The following is a 23,646-nucleotide window of genomic DNA, read 5'->3' on the forward strand; positions in this document are numbered from 1 at the left end:
TCACCCTCAAATTGGTGCCCTCTGGTTATCAATCCATCCACCAGTGGGAAAAGTTTCTCCCCATCTACTCAGTATGATAACTAGGGTCTGGACAAAGTAGGGAACAGCTTTCCAAAATGGATTTCCTTCAATGCATATCAGATTATCAAAATGTTGCACTATTAGAATAATCTGCTATGGGCAGTCATGTTCACAGAAAGCACCAACTAGCCACAGATGTGGCTACTGTAATAAATCTATGTTTTATATCGAAAATGACTTTACTTATTGGACTGAAGCCACCAGATCAGTACATAGACTGAAAAGCAGCTTTTTTTAAAAATGACTGAAACAACAGCTTGTAAGATGGCTGCATATTTGCAAAACAGTAGCCACAAATTCCAAAACCACTAAAATGGAGCCAGGCTATTCAGAAGAAACCATCAGAGCCAATCACCTTAGAGGAATATGAACAGGTCATCTCCTGGCCCGTTCACAAAATGCCCACACAGCACCTGGGTACTCAGCTGGGTGCGGAATAAACCATTAGGTACAATCACTTTGGACAATATAACCTGGATGAGAAAGAAACTCTTCCAGCCATGATCTAATCATGTTTAAACCATGTCAGGGATCAACTTGCTATAACCATATATGGTTAACCGGTCAGTTGTTGTGAGGGTATGTGATGAGCCAACTGACCCTCTTTCATGTTTTAAGAAACTGTTTTTCTTCAGGCCAGTGAACAGAAGAGGAGACGAACACAGAAGATAAAGGACCAAGTGCCCTGCCTGTTGTTTGATCACCCGCATGCCACAGGCAGCATTTTAAGAATCAACCCAGCAGCTGGCAACTCCAGACGCGAAGATATAAATCATCTGTGAACATCTTCAAATCATCTCGACACAGAATCCAGAAAGACCATCAAGCCCAGTCTGAGAAGATCTATAAGATGCGTATACAACTGATTTTTTTTGGACTCTCAACTGCTTAATCTATCCTCCCACTTGTAACTTACTTTTGCATTTGTTTGCATTTGTGAACTCTTAAATGCATGCATATGTGTGTGCGTGAGACAGTCAGAGCAGTTTATTATTTTTATTTAGATTGGGTGTGAAGTAAGTACTATTGTGTTTTCAAAAAACTTAAGGAAACTTTTCTCTGCACAGCAGATCAACAGCACTTCAACAGTTAAACACTCGCTGAATTGGCAAGTGTACTCTTTTCAAAATAAACTTGTTGCGGTCAAACAAGGAGTGGGAAAAGAGGGGAACCATTCTACCCCTTCTCACCTGGCGATAACACTACTTTGACATCACTTCAGCCCCATGCACTATATTTTACTAGAAAACACCTTACATACACCCACAGGACATAGGCTAAGGTAGTTCACGTGTTTATGTTTCATCCAACATGTACCATCATTCAGTCACTAAACTAAAGTATTCAACAATTTACAAAGACCTGCACCCTCTGTTTAGGCCATTTTGTCAATAAACACACACTAAGGTTTAAGTACACATCCACACGTTGTATAAATAAGTATTAAGATCACATGCCCAACTTTGGTGTCTTTTATCTATTTATTTGTGACTCAAAAATAAAATTAGCCGCACTGTATTCCCAACTATTCATCTCTGGCTCGTAGCTATGCATAGGACAATACTAAGGCAAATGTATGAAGGAAACAGCAATATCCAGACATGAACATCTTACCTAACTCATACACAATCTGTTAAACTTTAAGTTTGCGCACTTAAAAGAAATAGCCATTGTGGAAATGTATGGTTTCATAATTCATATGCTTTAGGAGCAAAATTTTTACTTTTGGGACTTAAATTTTTAAATTCAAGATAAATGTGGCAGAACTTGGCTATCTTGGATTGATCTCTTCAGCCACCAGCAGAAGTGCTTCAGCCCACAGGTGATGTCGTCATTTTCCTGTCTTCAACTACTGTCTCCCAGGTGTGTGAATCCCTGATAGCTGTGGTCCACCTTGGTTTGGTCCCAGAAGTGAAGGAATCCTAAAGATCCTGCAAAATATTGGGAACTCTTGGATGGAAATTTAAGTAGAATGAGGAGTGCTGTTGAGTTATTTCGGTTTAAAGAATAAAGTTTAAAGTGTAAAATATAGTGTTAAGTGTAGTACTTGCTTTGTTTAACACTTGTAAAGGTTTTTTATTTAAAACTTAATTCTTTCAGTTAATAACTGGGAGTTCAAATTTCTTTCCAAATGTAATGGTCTCCACCAAAACATAATACTTGTGAAGGTCCATGTGCTTTTGGGTAAAAAATCTACATCTTTTCTTGGGGTTGGTGGTCCCTTTAAGAACGAGGATCTCATTCCTGGTTTATAACAAACATCTGAGTTCCAGTAAATGGTGGCTGGAAAATAGAAAAATTGTAGAAATAGAAAATAGCTAATTGTAGGGGTGAATAGGTTGCTAGGAGTGGTTCTCTGTTCAGGCAGTTTAGTTTGAGAGTTTAGAAGCTGGAATGAAAAATATTTCTGTCAGCAGAATATGGTTGAAATTCTGGGCGTCAGCAAACTCTTGTTGCACTTCTGCTGGTGGCTGAAGAGACCAATCCAAGACAGTCAGGTTCTGCCACAAGTGCCACATATGAAGTGGTTATCAGGTGTCATTGTGGCCTGTTGTTTTTGATGTTGGTGCCTGTTGCCAAGCCGCTGTTGCCACTGATCATCATGTACAACAGCCCACAACAGATGATGTCGTCATTTTCCTGTCTTTAGCTACTCTCTCCCAGATGTGAGAATCTATGTTTAGGGCCTTCATATTATGCTTACCAGCATCCTAAAGCGGAGCTTTGGCTATCCTACTGGTTGTAGGATTCCAGCTACCTCACCATACAGATAATCCTTAAGTATGTGACCGTCTTCCATCCTGTAAACATGCCTGAGCCAGCAAAATCAGCTCTATTTCATGAGTGCTGACATACTTGGGAAAACTTTCCCTTTGAGACAACTGCTACATTCATGATTCTAAGCTTCCAGGAGATGCCCAGAATGTGCTGCAAACAGAGAAGGTAAAAGTTGTTGAGCTTCCTTTCTTGATAACTAAGTTGTTCACATTTCACAGCCATACAGCAAGGTGCTGAGAACACAGGCCTCACAAACCTGCACCTTGACCCAAAGAGTCAGTTTGATGCTATTCCATGCGTGTTTTGAGAGTTGGCCAAAGGTGATAGCTGCTTTCTGTGTATGTATCAAGTTCAGCATCAAGAGATAGATTACCATGGACCCTAGGTAGCAGAATTTGCCAACCACTTCCAGTGGAGTGTTATTTTGTGTGATCAGGAGTGGAGATATGACACCATGTTCCAGGGCCACAGTCTTTTTGATGCTTATTGTCAGGTACCTGCCTTTAAGAGGTACAGAAAATTAAATGGACCATCGATGTATTGCCCAGTGTGCAATACAACCAGTTAGAGTTCCAATTTTAAATCTAGGCACATAAACTCATACACAAGGACGTCATCTCAGTAGACACTCAAAGAAATCATGGACAACAAGAGACTGAAGTGGTTGAACAGGAAAAGGCCGTTTAGTCCCTCAAGTTATTTTATCAGATCATGGCTAATTTGTACCTCGGCATTATTTAACCACCGTTTTTCCTTAATTACACTTAACAAATGAAAATCTATTGATCTTGTTCTTGCAGGTTTGAATTTAACCAATCAAAACAGCCTGTTGGAGCGTGTGTTCAGGATTTCCAATTTCGTATACCACGAAGTTCATGAGCTAATGAGAGTTAGAAAAATCAATGTCCTTTGAGTATTATTGGTAATACAGAGAGAGAGGCAGTATTGTTTTCGATGGTTGAGCTAGAGGTGGATACAAGGCCAGTCATGCACAGTATGCACTGCAACCTGCAATCTTCCGATTAGAAATCATGAAGTTAGAAGTTAACTGGGCAGCAAAGGCAGAACAGTGCAAAAGATAGGATGGGCACTGAAGTATTGAAAGCAAATCAGTTATTAAGCAGGTTAAGGAAAATGATAATTTTGGTACAGGTGGATTCCCAGAGGACGGGACGCTGAAAGAATCATAAAACGATACACAAAGAGGAAAGCATTTCTGTCAAATTACAGGATTCTAGTTCAAGAACTAGGATTGTTTTCTTTGCCAAGGGAGAAGGATAAAGTCAGAAAGCTGGAGGAAGTCAGGGGTGGTCTTCTTAGAAGTAGTAATTTTTACTGTAATGGGTGTATGTGGGGAACTTTGTCTGCAAGCTGAAGATCTAAGAACAAGGTGGTAGATAATTCAGAAAGCGGAGTGCCTGGTGAGTTTAGGCCCAATAACCTGTTGATACCTACCATATTCACTCACTCATGACAGATAACTGCACTTGTTCCCAGAGAGGAAAATCTTGTGTTTCCAAACACAATAATGAAAATGAGATGCTGCCACACTAGAACCTAAATTCTATTATGAACTGCTTCCAAAACTAGGGTAAGGAGCATTTTTGCGAATTAGTCAATCTAAGTTATGCTGTGCTCAACATAGGAATAATTGATGCTGAAATGTGAAGTAGAAACATATTCCACTCCCCATTACAAATATCACCCAATAAATTCAATAAAAGTATTGAAACTAGATTTCATGCATTTTCCTTGGCAGGGGCCTATATAAAAAATGGCACACGCTAAATATACTCAGCTATGCACTATCTCAGTAACCAGATTTCAATTATATGCCGTGCTCATTTGGTCAAGAGGTATCAACAAAGTTCAAACATAGAGAAACTTTTTCAGATCATGTATTTTTAAGAAATTAAAAATATTTGCCTGGTAGGTTTTTCCTCAATCAACCATTGCATTCAGCTACAGAACTTGAGGAAACAAACAGCTCTTTGGACTATAGACAGTAATTTTCTGTGAACTTGAGTGGCTAGCACTATTCAGATGCTGGCAGCACTGGCCCACCCAGAGAGAGTAAGGATGATGTTGCTGAACTTCAATACAAATAACATCTGTAAACAAATGAGTGAAAAAAGAGATAATAGCTTATGCTGCATGGAAAAATTTCATGGAAAATAGAGAAAATAATCCTAGGTTGGGGGAAGAGATTTTTCTCTTCATCTGGACACAAGGGTCCGAAAGTGATTCCCAATGGGAACTCACTGCAATTATGTTGGAACCCAATGATTGATATACTCATTGGTGTATTGAATTTTAAGAATGTAATACGAAATCCCTTCCACTTGCAGCTCATGAATCCCCTGCGTTTTGCACCTTAGGCACTTTAACTGCTTTGGTAGAAGTGGAGCATAGTCCTGGGCTTTGGCAGAACTGGACTGGGGGCCCAGAAATTAAGAAGCATCATTGCAAGGTTTCTGGGATCTGACAGCATGGGAATCCTTTGATCTGGAATCACTGTGCAGGGAGGAACCTCAGATTTGGCAGAACTGTAGAGTGGAAACCGGTGTTGAATGTGGTATTAGCTGACTAGTGGATACCTGGTATCTCACATCATTGAAGAGAGGTGAAATGCAAAAGCCTAACAGCAATGTGAGGCACAGGAGAGGTGCGAGAGCATCCCAAAACAGCTGCCATATTTGTTTTGAACTTTTGGAAAGATCCCTGCAAATAAATTAGCTGTTTTATGTCTAATTCCTGGCCACATATTCTGTTTTCACACATCTACCCTCCCACCAATCAATATCATTCTGCCCGATACCAGCAATTAGTACGTTTAATTTTTCAACAACCACAACAACAAAAAAACCAAAGCACTGCTTCCTTTGAAAAAATATGCCAAAAAATAATTCAGAATTGGATTTTCCTAAAGACAGACAGATAGACTGGCTGCCCATCTCCTTTGCTCTACTATGAATAAATTGTCACAAGTTTCTCAATATTTGTTACTGGAAAACAAAAGTTATGTAATCAGAGAATAAAGTTTCCACAGTTTTTGCTCCAGCTTTTCTTAAAAAAAGATAAATAATCCAATTATTTTTGTTAAAGGCAGTAGTATCGCTTCATTTGACTAACTTAAATGCGACTATTTCCATCCTTGTAAATTGTGCACAATGCTCAGACAACAGAATCTCTGCCTTCAACTTTTAAGAATTATGACTATAGGAAAATAACAAGTCCAGTCCAGACTTCTGAGATAGGCACTGTGGGTGCACCTACACCACAGGCTGAGATTTTGAATCAAAAGCTCAAAAGGAAGCTATTAAAACACATAAAAATCCCAACTGATCTTGAATGCACCTTTGAAATTAAGCATCCTTGTGCAAAATTTAAATAAAAATTGTATCACAGCACACTCTAGTGGTATGCAACCTCACTGTGAAAAAGTTCAAATGCATCGCAAAAGGTGCAATGTTATGTCCAAGCTGAGTGAATGTGTGTGGGACAACACTAACCTTACTGAGCAATCTGACCTGACTGAGGTGAGTCTACCAAGCCCCCATCTCAAGCACACTCCTCTACAGTGCAGGGAGGCAGTGGTGTAGTGGTATTGTCACCAGATGGTGGAATTTGAATTCAAAAACTCTAGAATTAAAACCATGAAACCATCGATAATGGCCACTGGGTCACAGCCTCCTGGGCGTCCATACCTCTGCTACAACAACAACTACAAGCAAGACATGAAGATGGCAGATATTGATACTGAAAACTAGGAGACAGTTGTCAACTGCCATGACCTCTGGAGGCTGACTGCTTGGAGGAGGTAAGCAGAAATGGAAAGCTCAGTTGTCTGAAAAGAGAGCCCAAAGCAGATGGAGGCCAGCAAATCCTGCACCTTTTCATTGTCCATTGTCTTCATCTACAGCAAATGTGGTAGAGACTGCTATGCCAACTTGGGGCTTCTGAGCCACAGTAGGCAATGCTTAACACAGAACTGAACACCACCGCATGAGACAGAAGGCTGTCAATATAGTACAAGTGCACAAAGTAAAAAATAAACAAAAAAGTGCTAAAATTAATATTCAATACATTCACTGTCAGGAAGGCATCTCATTCTCACTCCCAATTTCAGGAGAACCAAGATGACATTATTCATTTAATTGTTCTTATTGGTCCATTAACTATTTAGCCAATGCATAAAAAACAAAGTACATACTGCATAAATTTCAAAAAATTTTAAACAACAGAGCATTTTAATCCTCCATCCCACCCTGATCACTGTCTCCAACATGGTTCAAATGAAACTCAACAGAACCTTGAAGAACAGTACCTCAACTTTTAATTGGACACTTGACAATCTTGCAGACTCATTAATTTCAACAATCTCAGATCACAAATACTGCTGTTATTTTTTTCAGACAGATGCTGGTAATGGTTCTGTTGTTGCCAGAAACAACTCCTCTGGACCCACTTATTGCTTAATTTGTCCCATTACCACAGCCTTGTATAATCTGCACTCAAACAAGGCAGGTGGAGAGAATTCCATCATCACCAATGGTGGACAAGCTTTGAGGAGTCAGGTGGTGAGTTACACACCACAGAAATCCTAGCCTTTGATCGGCTCTTGTAGCCACAGTATTTATACGCCTGGTCCAGTTAATTTTTTGGTCAATGGTAACCCCCTGGATGTTAACGGTGAGTTATTCAGTACTGATATGCCATTGAACCTCAAGGAGAGATGTTGAATTTTGTGTGCTGAAGATGGTCATGGCCTGTCACTTGTGGCATGTGACATACATGCCACACATCAGCTCAAGTCTGAATGTTGTCCAGGTCTTGCTGTACGAACTGGTACGGTAGCTGAGTGGCTGCAAATAGTACCAAACTCTGTGCAATCATCAGCAAACATCCTGACTTCTAACCATATGATGGAGGGAAGATCATTGATGAAGCAGTTGAAAATTTTTGGGCCCAGGACACTACCCAGAGAAACTCCTGCAGCTACGTCCTGGAACTGAGATAACTGGCCTCTATCAACCACAACCATCTTCCTTTGTGCTAGTTGTGGCTCCAACTAGCGGCAAGTTTTCCCCTCTATTCCCGTTGACTTCAATTTTGCAAGGGCTCCTTGATACCACACATGGTCAATACCATGCACGGCCTTGATATCAAGGGTAGTCATTCATGCCTCATCCCCAAAATTCAGCTCTTTTGTCCATGTTTGCACCAAGGCTGTAACATTTACTGGAACAGAGAAGCCCTGGCAGAAACCAAACGGAGTAGTGAGCAGGTTATTGCTGTATAAGCGCCACTTGATAGCACTGGCAATTACATCTTTTACCACTACCCCTTAATTTAATTTCTCAGTTCACTTTAGCCAACTCTGTCCTCATATCCTTGTAATTGCATTTATTTAAGTTCAAAACACTCGTCTTAGACCTACTTGCCTCATCCTCAAACTGAATGTGAAATTCAATTATGTTATGATCACTGCTACTAAAAGGCTCTTTGACTATGAAGTCATTCACCAATCCTCCCTCATTGCATACTACCAAGTCTAGTAAAGTCTGCTCCCTAGTTGGCACTAGAACATACTGCTCTAAGAGATTGTCCTGAATACAATCTATGAACTCATCTTCCAGGGTACCTTTGCTGATCTGATTTATCCAATCTATACGCAGATTGAAATCACCCATTATTATTGCAGCACCTTTCTTACAAGCCTGCATTAATTCTTCCTGTATACCCCATCTACAGTGTTGTTCCTGTGTGGAGGCCTAAAAACTGCTCCCACAATTCACTTCTTCCCTTTGCTATTTCTTACCTTTATTCAAAGTAATTATACAGCTGGATCTTTAGAACCAAAGTCATCTGTTACTATTATACAAATGTCATCCTTAATTAACAGAGCAACCCCACCACCTTTTCCTAGCTTCATGTCCTTCCAAACTGCCCAGCACCCTTGAATAATCAGTCCCAGCATTGGTCACCTTGCAGCAAGGTCTCTGTAATGGCTGTCAGGTCACATATATTTATTTCTATTTAAACTGACAATTCATCAATTTTGTTATGAATGCTACGTACAGTTTGCTCATCCACCCCGCAGCCCCTGCTCTCCTCTGTACAAGCTACAAGAAGCTCAAACCTGTTACACAATTGTAAAGGCGAGGCTCCTCCACTTCTACCTGTTTAATCCCCATAACTGCCTCGCTCACAGTCAAACCCTCCTGTACCTGACCATAGACCAAATTATACTTAAGGGGTATGGCTGCCTTATGGAACTAAGTGTGCAGGTATCTTTCCCCCTCCCTGATGCATCACTGTGCCTGTAGCTTGGCCTCTAGCTCACTGACTCTGAGTGGAAGCTCCTCGAGCCACAGACACTTATTGCAGATGCGTTTGCCATGGATCACATTGGGGTTCACCATACTCTCATACTGCAGCTGCAGCACATCATCTGTCCTGTCATCTTTATTATGTTTTCATTAACTCATTATTTTCTTAATTCAATTTTAATAAATGCATCTAGCTTTGTTTGTGCTTATATTCTTATTTGAATCAATCATCTACTTATTCCCTAGTTTAGGTGAGATGAATAGGAAATACTCACCAGCCAATCACCTCCCTGCTTCCCTATGATGTTACACCTCAATTTTTGTTTCCGAACACAGGCTCTGACTGGTTCCTGCATGCCTTGCTCTGCTCTTGCAAATTCTCGCTTTCTTTCGTTGATTTCTGGCCCCGCTCTGCTGCTCAGGATTCTTGTTTTCTCTCGCTGATTTATGATGTCGTTCTGCTCCAGAATTCTTTAGGTTCTGGATCAGTTCCCAAAGATTGGAAGGTGGGAAACATAACCTTACTTTTTAAGAAGGGAGGAAGAGGGGAAATAGGGAACGAAAAGCCAACTAATCAGGCATCAGTAGTAGGCAAAACCCTACAATCTATTATCAGGGATGTGATAAGAGGGCATTTAGAAAAATCATATTATTAAGCAGAGTCAATGCGATTTATAAAAAAGGGAATTTGAAAAATCTATTAGTATTTGGAGGACAGATAAGGGGGGGAAACCAATGGATATAATGAAAATGGATTATCAAAAAAAATTTGATAAGCTGCCACACAAGAAGCTATTGCTAAAAATTAGAACCCGGGATTGAGTGCAATCTATTAGCTTGGTTAAATGGACAGAAAGCAGAGAATAGGAATAAATGGGACATTTTCAGGTTGGCAGGCTATTACTAGCAGGGTACCACAACGATCAGTATTTGGGTCTCAGCTATTTACAATCTATATTAATTACTTAGATGAAGGGACAGACGGTGTGTATCCAAGCTTGCTGCCAAAACAAAGTGGGAAACTCTTTCGAGTTACCAACAGTCACAGATTGCAACTCTTTCGAGTACAATCACAGTTCTTGGTTTTCCGGGAGTGGGACATGAACCCACAACCCTCTGATTCAAAGGCGAGGGTGCTATGAACTGAGCCACAGCTGACACCTCCAAAACAAAGTGGGAAAGTGGACAGTGATGAGGACACAGAGGATGAAAAAGAATCAAGGCAGGTTGAGCGAGGAGAGGAAAACATGGAAGATGGAATACAATATGGCGAAGTGTAAAGTTCACTATCTGGGTAAGAAAAATAAAAAAGCAGAATTTTTTTTTGAATGACAAGAAACTGGGAAATGTTGGCATAGTAATTTGGCTGCCTTTATACATACATCACAGAAAGTAACATGGAGATTTTTTGCAAGCACCAAGCAATTAGAAAGGCAAATGATACCTTAGCCTTCATTGCAAAGGGATTGGGTTATAAAAGTAAAGGAGCCTAAATACAAATATACAGGGCATTGGCAGGCCATACCTGGAGTAGTGTGTGCACCTTTGGTCTCCTTATATAAAGGAAGGACACATCTGCCCTAGACGGAGTGTAACGAAGATTCATGAGAATGGTTCCTGGGATGAGGGCATTGTCCTATGAGGAGAGACTGAGCAGACTCAGCCTATATTCCATGAAATTTAGAAGAATGAGAGATGATATAATTAAAACATCAAATTCTTAAGGGGGTTGATGAGATAAATGCAGAGAAAGTCTTGCCTCTTGCTTGGAACATAGAACATTGGGTCATGGTCTCAGAGTCAAAGGTTGGCCATTTAGGGCTGCGGGCACAGAATCACAACTGTTGCAGCACAGGAGACCATTCAGTCTGTCATGTCTGTGCCAGCTCTCCAAACGAGCAACTTAACAAGTGCCACTCCTCTGCCTTCTCTCCACTGCCTTGCGAATTCTTCCTTTTCAGATAACAATCCAATTCTCTCTTGAATGTGTTAAATGAATCCATCTCCACCATGCATTCAAGCAGTGCATTCAGATCCTAATCACTCGCTTCATGAAAAAGATTTTTCTATATGTTGCTATTGCTGCTTTTGCCAATTACTTTAAATCTGTGCCCCCTTGTTCTCGATCCTTTCATCAATGGGAACAGTTATTCCCTATCTACTGTATCCAGACCCTTGTTAATTTTGAATACCTCTAAGATGAGATATGTATTTTCTTATGATTAAATTGTCTGTGCAGAAAGCTGTCTGGGTTGGGGGTGTCCAGAGTTAGTTAAACAGGGGGAAGGTTACTGGAGGCTAGGTTGTCTGAGAGGTCTAAGAGATGAAAGGTTTGAAGTATTAAGTTTGTGCATTTATAATGAGAGGTTACGGTGGGTTTGAGTTACAAGTAAATAGGTTGGATTTGAAATTTGCATTCTGAACTAAGTTGGCAAATTGATTTTTCAGCTGTTGAATTTCAAAAGGGGGTTCAGAGTGAGAAGGAATATTTACATCTTACAGGGGTTCCATGAGTAAACAGGGGAAGTATATTAAATTTTATTGACCCGAAAGTAGAAGCAAAATAGAAAACATGGAAGGTTTTTATATTTGGAGAAGTTGAGTTTCAAACAGGTGTTAGAGGACAATGGAACCTGAGACGAAAGGGAAAAAGATACTTATGGAAAGAGAGGTTCAACTGTTGAGAGTTGCTGTGGGGGAATCCACTCAAGGCCAACTCCTTAGTGTGTGAGCTGCTGAGAAGCTGTGAAAGTTTTGAATTTAAGGGAGTCACCCAGTGTTAAGCCAGGAGAGTCTTTATTATAGGAAACAGTTTGTTTCTGAACTTCCTTTTGGAATTCCACATCAGAGCAGAAGTGTCTGAGAAGTCGTGAAGTGTACCTTTATTAAAGTGACAATTCCTTGATTTGAGTAATATTTACTGGATTCTTATGGTTAAAAATCCCTAAGGGGTTGTTGCCAGAAAGGTAGTTTAATTGTGCACTTTTGACCAAGCATATTTTTTAGATGTTGTTCTGTAAATTGTTTAACTGTGTAACCCTTATCTTGTGTGCTTGTGTTTTTTCTTTTTAATGAAACTTTTAATTTTTTAAATTCTAAACGTGGTACCAGAATTCTATGCTTTTGAGGTCAGTAGCTCTTCCTGCTTATTTTCACAATAAGGTTTATGATCAGCGAGACAGACTTCACTCTGGGGTCTGACTTGTTCAGCTTGTGGTCGTAACACCTCCATCAAATCTCCTCTCAGCCTGCTCTCCTCCAAGGAAAACAGTCCCAACTTCTTGAATCTATCCATGTATCTGATGATCCCCATCGCTGCAACAATTCTTGAATCTTTTCCGCACTGTCTCTAATATCTCAACATCTGTCCTAAAGTGTGATGCCCAGAACTGGATGCACAGTTGAGGTTGAACCAGTGTTCTGTGCAAGTTTAATATAACTTCCGTGCTTTTATACTCTATGCCCCTATTAATAAAGCCTGGGATGCTGTATGCTTTCTTAACCGTGCTCTCAACCTGCCCTGCCACCTTCAATAATTTAGACACACATATACCAGGTACCTCTGCTCCTGCATCCCCAAAAGAATTTTACCCTTTGAGATTGTCCCTTCTCGTTCTTCCAACGCGGATCACTTCTCTGCACTGACTTTCATCTGCCACTTGTCCAGCCATTCCACCAACCCATACTACAATTCTACACTACCCTCCCCACTGTTCACAATGCTTTCAAGTTTTGTATGATCCACAAATTTCAAACTAGTGCAATGTACACATATTTCTACGTCATGAATGTATATCAGGAAGGGAAAGCATCCCAACAATGATCCCTGGAGAACTTCATTATCAACCTTCCTCCAGTCTGAAAAACATCAATTAACCACAACTCTGTTTCCAGCCACTCAACCAATTCCATATCCATGTTGCTACTGTCCCTTTTATTCCATGAGCTCACAAGTCTGTTGTGTGGCACATATCAAATGCCTTTTGAAAGTCCACGTACACATCAGCTGCAATGGCCTCATCAACCTCCTCCGTTATCTCTTCAAACACTCCAGCAAGTTACTTAAACACAATTTCCCCTTAACAAATACACGCTAGCTTTCCTTAATTAACCCACATCTGTCCAAGTGACTATTAACTTTGTCCCGAATGATCATTTCTGGAAGCCTCCCCACCACTGAGGTTAAATTGATTGGCCTGTAGTTACTGGGTTTATCTTTACACCCTTTTTGGCCAAGAGTGTAACGTTTGCAATTCTCTAGTCCTCTGACGCCACCCCACACTATAAGATTGTAAAATTATGGCCAGCGCTTCTGCAATTTCCACTCTCACTTCCCTCCGTATCCTTGGATGCAACTCATCTGGTCCTGGTGTCTTATCAACTTGAAGTGAAGTACAGGCAGCCTTTCCAATACCACCTCCTATCAATTTTAAACCAGTGACTGAACTACCTCCTCTTTCACCACGACCTGCGTAGGATTTTTTCCTTGGTAAAGACAGATGTGAGGCATTCAGTTAATACCTCAGCCATGCCCCCAGTCTCTATGCATAAATCATTTTTGGTCCCTAATCAATCCCACTCCTCCATTTACCAGCCTTTTACTATTTATATACCTATAGGAAAGTTTGAATTCCCTTCTATATTAACTGCTACTCTTTTCCTAATCTCTCTTTGCTGCTCCTATATTCTTTTTCACTTCCTCTCTGGACCTTCTATATTCTGGCTGGTTTACAGTTGTATTGTCCACCTGACGTCTGTCCTAAGCACATTTTTTATTCTTGTTATGATCGCCAGCTGAGATTACCCCTGGACAAGCCTGGTCCGAGAGCGGAACTCAGCTTGATAGATCCTAACTTTTACTTGTTTGTTTAGATATGTGGAGAGGGGCTACTGAACAGAGTCACCAATCAGCTAATGAACTTTTAATAAGAGAATAAAACATTTATTCAACAAGAAAAGATTAACTATATTACAATACTCCTTCGCCCTCAACTATACCTTTATAGATGTATACAGATTTGTAAGGATAACACAAGTTACGAAAGCTATCTTTTACTCTCATGATCACATGTAAAGCAATAGACACCCTGTGGTCAGACACACCACACTCTGAAACCAAGTGACAGATGCCACCAAAAACAGATGGATCAAACTATGGATCTCTCCTCAGCTCCTGCAGATGTTTTGTCACACCGTGAGCCAACCAGTCTCACTGAACTTCGGCCTTCACACGAGGGTTTCCAATCTCCACTCTCCAAGAATTCAATTTGGAATCTTCTCCCAAATGGATGCTTTCTCTCAGACACCTTCCACAAGGATTCACCTCCAGGGTTTCAAACTCTCCTTCCAATGTTTCTCTTCTCTGGGTCACCACAAGCATTCAAGCTTTCCTCCGCGCATTCTTTCTCACTGACTCAGCCATCAACAGTACCATTGCCTCACATGCCCAAAGCAAAGAGTTACAGGCCTTCAGCCGTCTCTTTGGATCTTCTTGTCTCTTGCCAGCTGTCCTCACTTTACATCTGTTTTCTGCAGCTTTTGTCTCTTTAAATCTGAGGCTTGGAGTCTTTCTCCTGCCCCTCACTCTTAACTTCACTAACAAGACCTTATCCAGATTCCTGCCCTTCCTTTGACTAGAAGGTCTTCTTCGGACTTTCCCCTCTTCCACTCCCCTAGATTTTTAGGGTTTTTCTTTAGCTTGGGACTGGCTATCTGTCCCCTTTGCTCCAGTCTCTCCTGGCAGCAACTTCAAAAACCAGCTGAACTCCATAGCTTCCAAATCAAAACTGTTGTTTCTCTTGTCTGTGTGTTTCTGTGGGAGGGACCTGTCTCTCAGGACCCCTGTAGCTCGGCAACAGTCTGATTCTTCTATCCTTGTTTGTTTAACTTTTCTTTACGAGTCGTAAAACTCATTAGAAATGCAAGCACCTTTTAAAATGAAACTAAAACTCTATTTGACCTTTCTTAACCAACACATACAGAAATACAGATCAAGCTTAAAATTTAAAGCTAAAACTCATTCCTAACACCTACGAATACAAATATAACTTAGATTCTCTCTATTTCCTAACATTCTTCATCTCAATCTTAGTCTCTTCTGTCATCCAGGTAGCTCTGGATTTGTTTGCCCAGCCTTTCCACTTCATCGGAATGTATACCTTGTCTGTTCCCACTGAAGTTGGCTTTCCTCCAGTTAATTATGGTTACTCTGGATTGTTATTTGTCCTTTTCCATAACAAACATAAATCTTGTGACACAATGATCACAGTCCCCTAAAATGTTCCCCTACTGACACTAGGTCTACTTGGTCCAGCTCATTCCCAAGAGCCAGGTCCAGTAGCACCTTATTTCTCATTGGGATTGGAAATATATTGCTATAGAAAATTTTCCTCAACAAAACCCTAGGAACCCTTACTCCTCCCTGCCCTTTACTAGTATCCAGTTTATATTCAGAAATTTAAGGTTCTTCATTACAACTACTACAATTCTTACACTTCTCTGCAATATCCTTATAATTTTTTTCTTCCACATCTTTTCACTAGTTGGTGGCCTATTAACTACACTTAATTGCACCTTATTTTATTCCTTAGCTCTAGCCAAATAGATTCTGTCCTTAATTCTTCCTCTCCAGCACTGCAACGTTGTTATCCTTAATTAACCAATGAATGCTCAGTTTTGGAGTGTATTCGAGACAAAGGTCACTAGATTTTTGTGCACTGAAGAAATTGAGGGAATGGAGATAGTTGGGGAAGATGGAATTGAGGTACAAGATTAGCCAAGATCTTGTGACTGATGGAGCAGGTTCAAAGGGTTAAATGGCCTATTCCTGCTTTTAGTACTTATCTTCTTGCTACAAAACTAGAATCACAAAATCTTAACATTGCAGGTAGTCATTCAGGCCATCAAGTCTGTACTGGCTCTCTGAAAGAGTATCCTACCTAGTCCCGCTCCCCTGCCTTATCCCCGTACCTTGCATATTCTTTTTCAGATAGCAATCCAATTCCCTTTTGAATACCTCCATCGATCCGCCTCCACCACCCTCTCAGGAGGTTCATTCCAGACTCCAACCATCCTTTGGGTGAAAAATATTTTCCTCATCACTTTTACTCCTTTTGCCAATTATTTTGAATGTGTGCCCTCTAGTTCTTGATGCTCCCTTGAGTGGGAACAGTTTCTCACCATTTACCCTGTCCATGCCCCTCAGGATTTTGACTACCTCTACCAAGTCTCCTCTCAACCTTCTTTTCTCCATGGAAAACAGTCACAACCTCTCCAATCCATCCTGGCTAAAGTTCCTTAACCCTGGAATCATTCTTGTGAATCTCCTCTGTACTCTCTCCAATGCCTTCACATCCTTCCCCAAGTAGGGCGCCCAGAACTGGATGCAGTACTCCAGATAAGGCCAAACTCATGTCTTATACAAGTTCAACATGACCTCCTTACTCTTGTACTCACTGCCCCTATTAATAAAGCTTTATTAACTGCTCTCTCAATGTGCCTTGCCATCTTCAATAACTAATGTACATATACAAAGGTCCCTCTGTTCCTGTAGCTCCTTCAGTTTCTCCCTTTATTTTATACTGTCTCTCCATATTCGTCCTGCCAAAATGAATCACTTCACACTTCTCTGCATTGAACTTCATCTGCCACTTGTCTGCCCAATCCACCAACATATCTATGTCCTTTTGAAGTTCAAGGCTATCCTCATCACAGTTGACAGCGTTTCCAATCTTCATGTCATCTGCAAATTTTGAAAACATGCCCTGAACACCACAGTCTAGGTCATTAATCTATTTTAGGGAAGAGCAAGGGTCCCAACACTGACCCTTGGGGTACTCCACTACAAACCTTCTTCCAATTTGAAAAACATCCATTAACCACTGCTCTTTGTCCCCTGTCGCCCAGCAAGTTTCTTATCCAAGTGCCTACTTCCCCTTTTATCCATGAGCTAGAATTTTGCTCACAAGTGTTTTGTGTGGCACTGTATGCAATCCCTTTTGAAAATCCATATACACATCAACAGCATTGCCCTTATCAACCTTCTGTTACCTCCTCAAAAAACCCCAGCAAGTCAGTTTCACATGATTTTCCCTTAATGAATCCATGCTTAACCCATCCTTAATTATCCTGCACTTGTCTAAGTGACTATTGATTTTGTACCGAACTATAGTTTCCAGAAGTTTCCCGGCCACTAACATCAAACAGACTGGTCTGTAGTTGCCAGCTTTATCCTCGGACCCCTTTTTGAACAAGGGTGTAACATTCGCAGTCCTCTGGCAACACCCTTGTGTCTAAGGAAGACTGGAAGATTATCACTACTGCCTCTGCAATTTCCACTTTCACCTCCCTGAGTACCCTTAGATGCATCTCATCTGGTCCTAGTACCTCATCAATTTCAAGTAAAGATAGCTTTTCTACTTCCCACTTCCCAATTGTAAATTCTTCCAGTGTACCAGTTACCTCCTCTCTCATCTCAGCCTGGGTAGCATCTTCTTACTTTGTAAAGAAAGGTGCAAAGTACTCATTTAATACCTCCACTATTTCTCCTGCCTCCACGTGCAACTCTCCTTTTTTAATCCCTAATCAGCCCTACTCTTTCTTTTACCACCCTTTTATTATTTATATGCTTATAGAAGACCTTGGGGTTCCATTTTATATTAGCTGCCAGCCTCTCTTGCCTTGCTTTTTTCTTAGTGGTTATTTTTTAAACTTCCCCTCTGGGCCTTCTATATTCAGCTTGATTCTCCACGGTATTTTCTGTTGTATGCTTACGTCTTCCTTTTCATCTTCATCTCTATCACTCTCTCATCAAGGGTGCTCTGGGTTTATCTGTCCTACCTTTCCCCTTCAAGGGAATATACCTTGACAGTGCCGGTAATATTTTTTCTTCAAAAGTAGCCTATTCAGCCACCGTCTTTTCTGCCAACATTTGATTCCTACTCTCACGACTCCGATGCATTCTCATCCCATCGAAGTTGGCTTCCCAGCAATTAATTATCCCTACTCTGGATTGTTTCTTGTCCTTTTCCATGGCCAAACTGAAACAATGAACCCAAAACTGAGATTGGTGAACTATGTGGTTGCTGGTACCAAATAAGTACTCCGGAAAAAAAATTGAGCAATGAAGCTCAATTTCAACACACCACCCTGCTCTCATGCCCACATGTCCATCCTTGGCCTGATGCAATGTTCCAGTGAAGCTCAACGCAAACTGGAGGAACAGCACCTCATCTTTACAGCCTTCCGGACTGAATATTGAGTTCAACAACTTTAGATCGTGAACTCTCTCCTCCATCCCCACCCCCTTTCCGTTTCTTCCCCCTCTTTGTTTTTTCCAATAATTTATATAGATTTTTCTTTTCCGGTCTATTTCCATTATTTTTAAATGTATTTCCATCCATTGTTTTATCTCTAACTTTTAGCCTATTTCAATCCCTTCCCCCCACCCCACCCCTACTAGGGTTATCTGTACTTTGCTCGTCCTGCTTTCTACCCTTAATGTCACCTATTAGCAAATTTCTTAGCTAATATCACCACCTCTTTGTCCTTTTGTCCATGGCATCTTTTGGCAATCTCCACCTATCATTGGCCCTCTATCCAGCTCTACCTGTCCCTCTATCCAGCTCTACCTGTCCCACCCCCCTTAAACCAGCTTATATTTCACCTCTTTTCTATTTTTCTTTAGTTCTGTTGAAGAGTCATACGGAGTCGAAACGTTAACTGTATTCCTCTCCGCAGATGCTGTCAGACCTGCTGAGTTTTTCCAGGTATTTTTATTTTTGTTTTTGTTTTGGACTTCCAGCATCCACAGTTTTTTGCTTTTATCTGATAGTTTTGTATGTATTCCTCTTTCCTTGTTAGTAGCTTTTTTATCTACCCATATTTGAAATATCAACGTTTAACAGAGGGTGGTTATTTGACGCAATCATCCATGCCTAGTTTATGCGATATATGCCACATTTTTAATTACACAAGTGTATATATATATCATGTAAACATATGCAAAACTAATAAAGGTTGAAAACAACTTGCAGATTATTGCCTCAAGTAATTCTGTTCAACCTGAATTGAAAAAGTCCTGAACAAAGAAACTCCCTTATTCCAAGCCTTCAAATTTTTGTGTGCATAAAATTCATTCCAAAGTGCAGTACTTTACTGTTGAGTAACTTTACCTCTGTCTGCAATATGGCAGCTCTCTGTTCCTTTGCTGTTAGCGATTCTTTGAGCACTTCCACGTGTTGTTTGCTGTCTGAAAATTGGTTTGTCAGCGTTTCAAGCTTTGTCTGCAAGGCAAGAAGGTCCGTTTCCTTTCTGGAAAGTTCCTGCTTCACTTGATCAATCTAGGAAACACAAAGCATTGACTCAGTATAAAAACTTTACCTTTTGAGAAAGAAACCAAACAATCAAACTTGAGCATGATCATAGATAAGGCTTTGTTCAGTTACATTTTTCACTTTGAAAGCTATGAATTTTTGCAAGTCCTTGCAAAATCTGTAACTTATCTAATTTTAACCAGAGTTTGAAAAATCAGTTTTGTATTGAATTCCAAAAAATAAGCAAAGAGTAAAGTTAACATTATTGATCGACACCATTGCTAAACTATTCTGAACAAGTATCAACAAACAGCCACATAACAAAGTCACAGATGACCAAATGTGCGTATAGAGTAACAAAGGAGATTACTGCAAACCCATCAATTCCAAAATGCTTCCTTTTCTTTTGCTTTGGGATCTACAACACAGATAGGCCATTTGGCCTAATTTATCTATGCCAATGAGCCTCCATACAAGCCTCCTCCTATTACTCTTCATCTAATTCTGTCAGCATACCCTTCTATTTCTTTTTCCCTCATGTACTTACCCAGCTTCACCTTAAAAACATCTGACTACTAGAAACACTGAAGGTCTGTGTGAATTCAATTAAAAATATTACAAAAATTTAAAAACCAAATCTCTTGTTAAGAACATGTGTGAGCAGAATTTTGCAATAAATGAATAGCTGTCAAGTGCACAATGGTGGCCAAAAAATACAAGTGCAGAAAAAAGCAACTTTCAGTGGTCTCGGACCTTTTTAAAAAAATTTATTCTTTCATGGGATGCAGGTGTCACTAGTTTGTCCAGCATTTATTGCCTATCCCCAATTGCCTTCAAGAAGATGGTGATGAGTTGCCTTCTTGAACCGCTGCAATCCACATGGTGTAGGCACAACCACAGTGCTGCTATGAAGAGAGTTCGAGGATTTTGGCCCAATGACAGTGAAGGGATGGTGATATATTTCCAAGTCAAGATGGTGTGTGGCTTGGAGGGGAACTTCCAGATGGTGCTGTTGTCATGCATCTGCTGCTCTTGCCCTTCTAGGTGGTAAAAGTCACAGGTTTGGAAAATGCGATTGAAAGAAAATTTTCTCCCCAAGCTGCACAGCGATCCAAAAGTCCTTGCTCAGGCCATGCAAAAATATTTTAAGGGGCCATACACTTGAATAAATTTCCCGTGTATGTCAAATAGAGGTAGAGGGAATGCTGGCTTAGATAACTGACTTCAAACAAGCTTTGTAAAATGCATATATTAAATTTTTTTAAAAATTCATTCCTGGGACATGGGCATCACTGGATAAGCCAGCATTTATTGCCCATTCCCAATTGCCCTTGAGGTGGTGGCGGTGAGCTGCCGCTTTGAACCGCTGGAGTCAATGTAGTGTCGGTACACCCATAGTATAGTTAAGGAGTGAATTCCAGGATTTTTTTATATTCGTTCATGGGATGTGGGTGTCGCTGGCTGGGCCATCCCTAATTGCCCTTGTTCAAAGGGCATTCAAGAGTCAACCACATTGCTGTGGGTCTGGAGTCACATGTAGGGCAGGTCAGATAAGGACAGCAGAATTACCTCCCTAAAGGACATTAGTGAACCAGATGGGTTTTTATGACAATCAGCAATGGTTTCAAGGTCATCATCAGACTTCAAATTCCAGATTTTTATTGAATTCAAATTCCACCATTTGCCATGGTGGGATTCGAACCCAAGTCCTAAAACATTATCCTGGGTCTCTAGGTTACCAGTCCAGTGACAATACCATTATGCCACCAGCTCCCCTTTTGATCCCGCAACACTGAAGGAACAATGATATAATTCCAAGACAGGATAGTGTGTGGCTTGGAGGGAACTTGCAGGTGGTCGAGTTTCCATGCATCTGCTGCCCTTGTCCTTCAAGGTGGTAGAGGTTGCAGGTTTGGAAGGTACTGTCAAAGGAGCCTTGGTGAGTTGCTACAGTGCATTTTGTAGATGGTACCCACTGCTGCCACTGTGCATCAGTGGTGGAGGAAGTGGATGTTTAAGGTGGTGAATGGGGTACCAATCAAGTGGGCTGCTTTGTCCTGGATGGTGCCGAGCCTTTTGAGTGTTGTTGGAGCTGCACTTATCCAGACAAGCAGAGTATCCCACCACACTTCTGACTTTTGCTTGTTTCAACTATAATTAATTGTGAGACAGTGTGGTATGTGGTTTCAATACACACAGAAGTGCAAACACACCAATATGCGGATCCACACTCAATTTTTTGACCTAAACCCCAAAATAGTCAATGTTAACAAAATTATGATGGTTCTGCTGTCATCATGAGGAAGCAGAGAGTTGTCACTGTGGCATGCTTGCACACCTCATGAGCACATGGAACAGTTTGCCTGCCTATCCACTTGTTAATAGTTGGCATGTGGTCACGAAAATAAAGGAGTGGGACAAAATTTAAACTTGTGTGCTCACAAAATTACATCAGAAACTATGAAGCCACACAAATGGTAATTTATAAAAGAGAAATGCAAATAGTGCACTCAAGTAGAGTACTACACTATTATTGGATAATTAATATCAAAATATATTATTCTACAATGCTAAAAACAAACTGCATGACTTAGATAATGCTCCTTGTACATCTTTTCAGTTTATTAATTTTCTTTAATACAGATGTTTTTACTAAATAGAAAACAAGATGTTTTTTTTTAAAAATAGCCAACCAACATGCTCTGCTGGCGTCTGAATGTGTTTACACAAAGATTAGCAGAGTCATACAGACCAGGTAGGAATCAGTTTTGAGCTCCAGCCTATGTTGCATTATTTTGTCTCAGCTCTGCTGAAACCAAGGGTAATACAATTGGACTCCGGATTGAGGAGGAAAAAAGCAAACAGCAATCACATATCCTGATCACTATCCGGAAACCTCTGCTGAAAATATTAACGTGAGCATCAGATAAGGACAAATGAGGCTCAGCTCTAATGCACCTGCAGTCAAACAGCCTGTCAATTCACTGTGAAGTCTCATACATTAATGAAGTCCTATTGGGAAAAGCAACAAAGTGGAACCCTTTTCCAAATAATCAAAATAAAGTGATAACTGGAAAGAGCAAAAATACTAAAACAATTTTCAAATATTTTTGAAAATCTATACATAGGAAATATTAATTCTGAATTTGAAAACTTGATGTCAATAGTCCGTTAAGCAAAGCTACAATTGCTCCTTCAAACCCAGATTTAAATTATTATAAAGCAATTATTATTATTAAATCAACAAGTTAAAAAGATGCTTTAATTTTTGAACAGACATGTTGAAGAGATTGGTTTGGGAGTCTCTGAATTAATACATACAGATTAACAAAGAGCAATTCAGATTCAGGACATATGCTATTGTGATCAGGTGACACATTAAGCAGACTTATTTATTGAATCATGCCTTTGATCTAGAACTCTATTGTTGCAGGCCTGTGAAGTGCAACAACACAACCAGCAGGAATGCAAAAGCATAAGTTTGTTCTACACAACTACATACTGCAATATTCTCTTTCACTTCACTATATTTTATAAGTTGCCCAGCCTACCAGTTTATGCACTTAAACAATGGTTAGCTGGGCTAAGTTATAGTGCAATAGTGTAAATGCCAGTTAGAATGATTCAGATTGAATTTTGGTTATCAGCGCAATTAACAATCATAAAGGAAATCTGTTTGATCCATCTTACATCCATAAACAGCGCCTTAATTTAAAAATGGGTGCTTTCTTGGGATGCTACTAGCACAATTTCACTGGGGAACAAAGCCAAGTGAAAGAGATTGTACATCAAGCCTGAGAGGGGGAAGCAGCAAATGCAACATTGATTTATTCTACAAACTGCAAGCTGAAAAGGAGAGGAATGGATTAGTCTAGAACCTAGCACCGCCAGAAGGAAATAAAAGAAAACTGCATTTGCAGTATCAGATACACAGCAAACGTCAACTCTTACAGCAGAGACCTCGAGCTGGAGAACAGTCACTTTCTTTCTTAGCTCTTCAGCCTGGAACTCTTTGGAATTTAGCTCTTCTTTCAGTTGTTCTACCTGTCGGAACATTGTTACCATTATTGCCCATTAAACATAACTTACATCCTGCAGACTACAAAGTTGTCTCATCAGCTCTGGTGAGGCTGGATAGATTC

At 40.4% G+C, this 23,646-nt stretch overlaps 1 protein-coding gene across 8 annotated transcripts in view; it reads right to left on the reverse strand.

Annotated features, from left to right (window-relative positions):
• Positions 1-23,646, reverse strand: part of erc1b (ELKS/RAB6-interacting/CAST family member 1b) — a 1,197,549-nt gene that overhangs the window by 1,097,620 nt on the left and 76,283 nt on the right. For 4 of the 8 annotated variants that reach the window (XM_078568267.1, XM_078568266.1, XM_078568273.1 and 1 more), the window contains exons 6-7: positions 23,456-23,548; positions 19,364-19,531 (exon numbers count right to left, since the gene is read on the reverse strand). In XM_078568267.1, the coding sequence (XP_078424393.1) occupies positions 19,364-19,531; positions 23,456-23,548 (261 nt within the window). The remainder of the gene's footprint in view (positions 1-19,363; positions 19,532-23,455; positions 23,549-23,646) is intronic. The other 4 variants (XM_078568269.1, XM_078568268.1, XM_078568271.1 and 1 more) reach the window with 2 other exon arrangements.

The sequence above is a fragment of the Cetorhinus maximus genome, chromosome 22 (genome assembly GCF_964194155.1).
Source record: "Cetorhinus maximus chromosome 22, sCetMax3.hap1.1, whole genome shotgun sequence".
Lineage (NCBI taxonomy): Eukaryota > Metazoa > Chordata > Chondrichthyes > Lamniformes > Cetorhinidae > Cetorhinus > Cetorhinus maximus.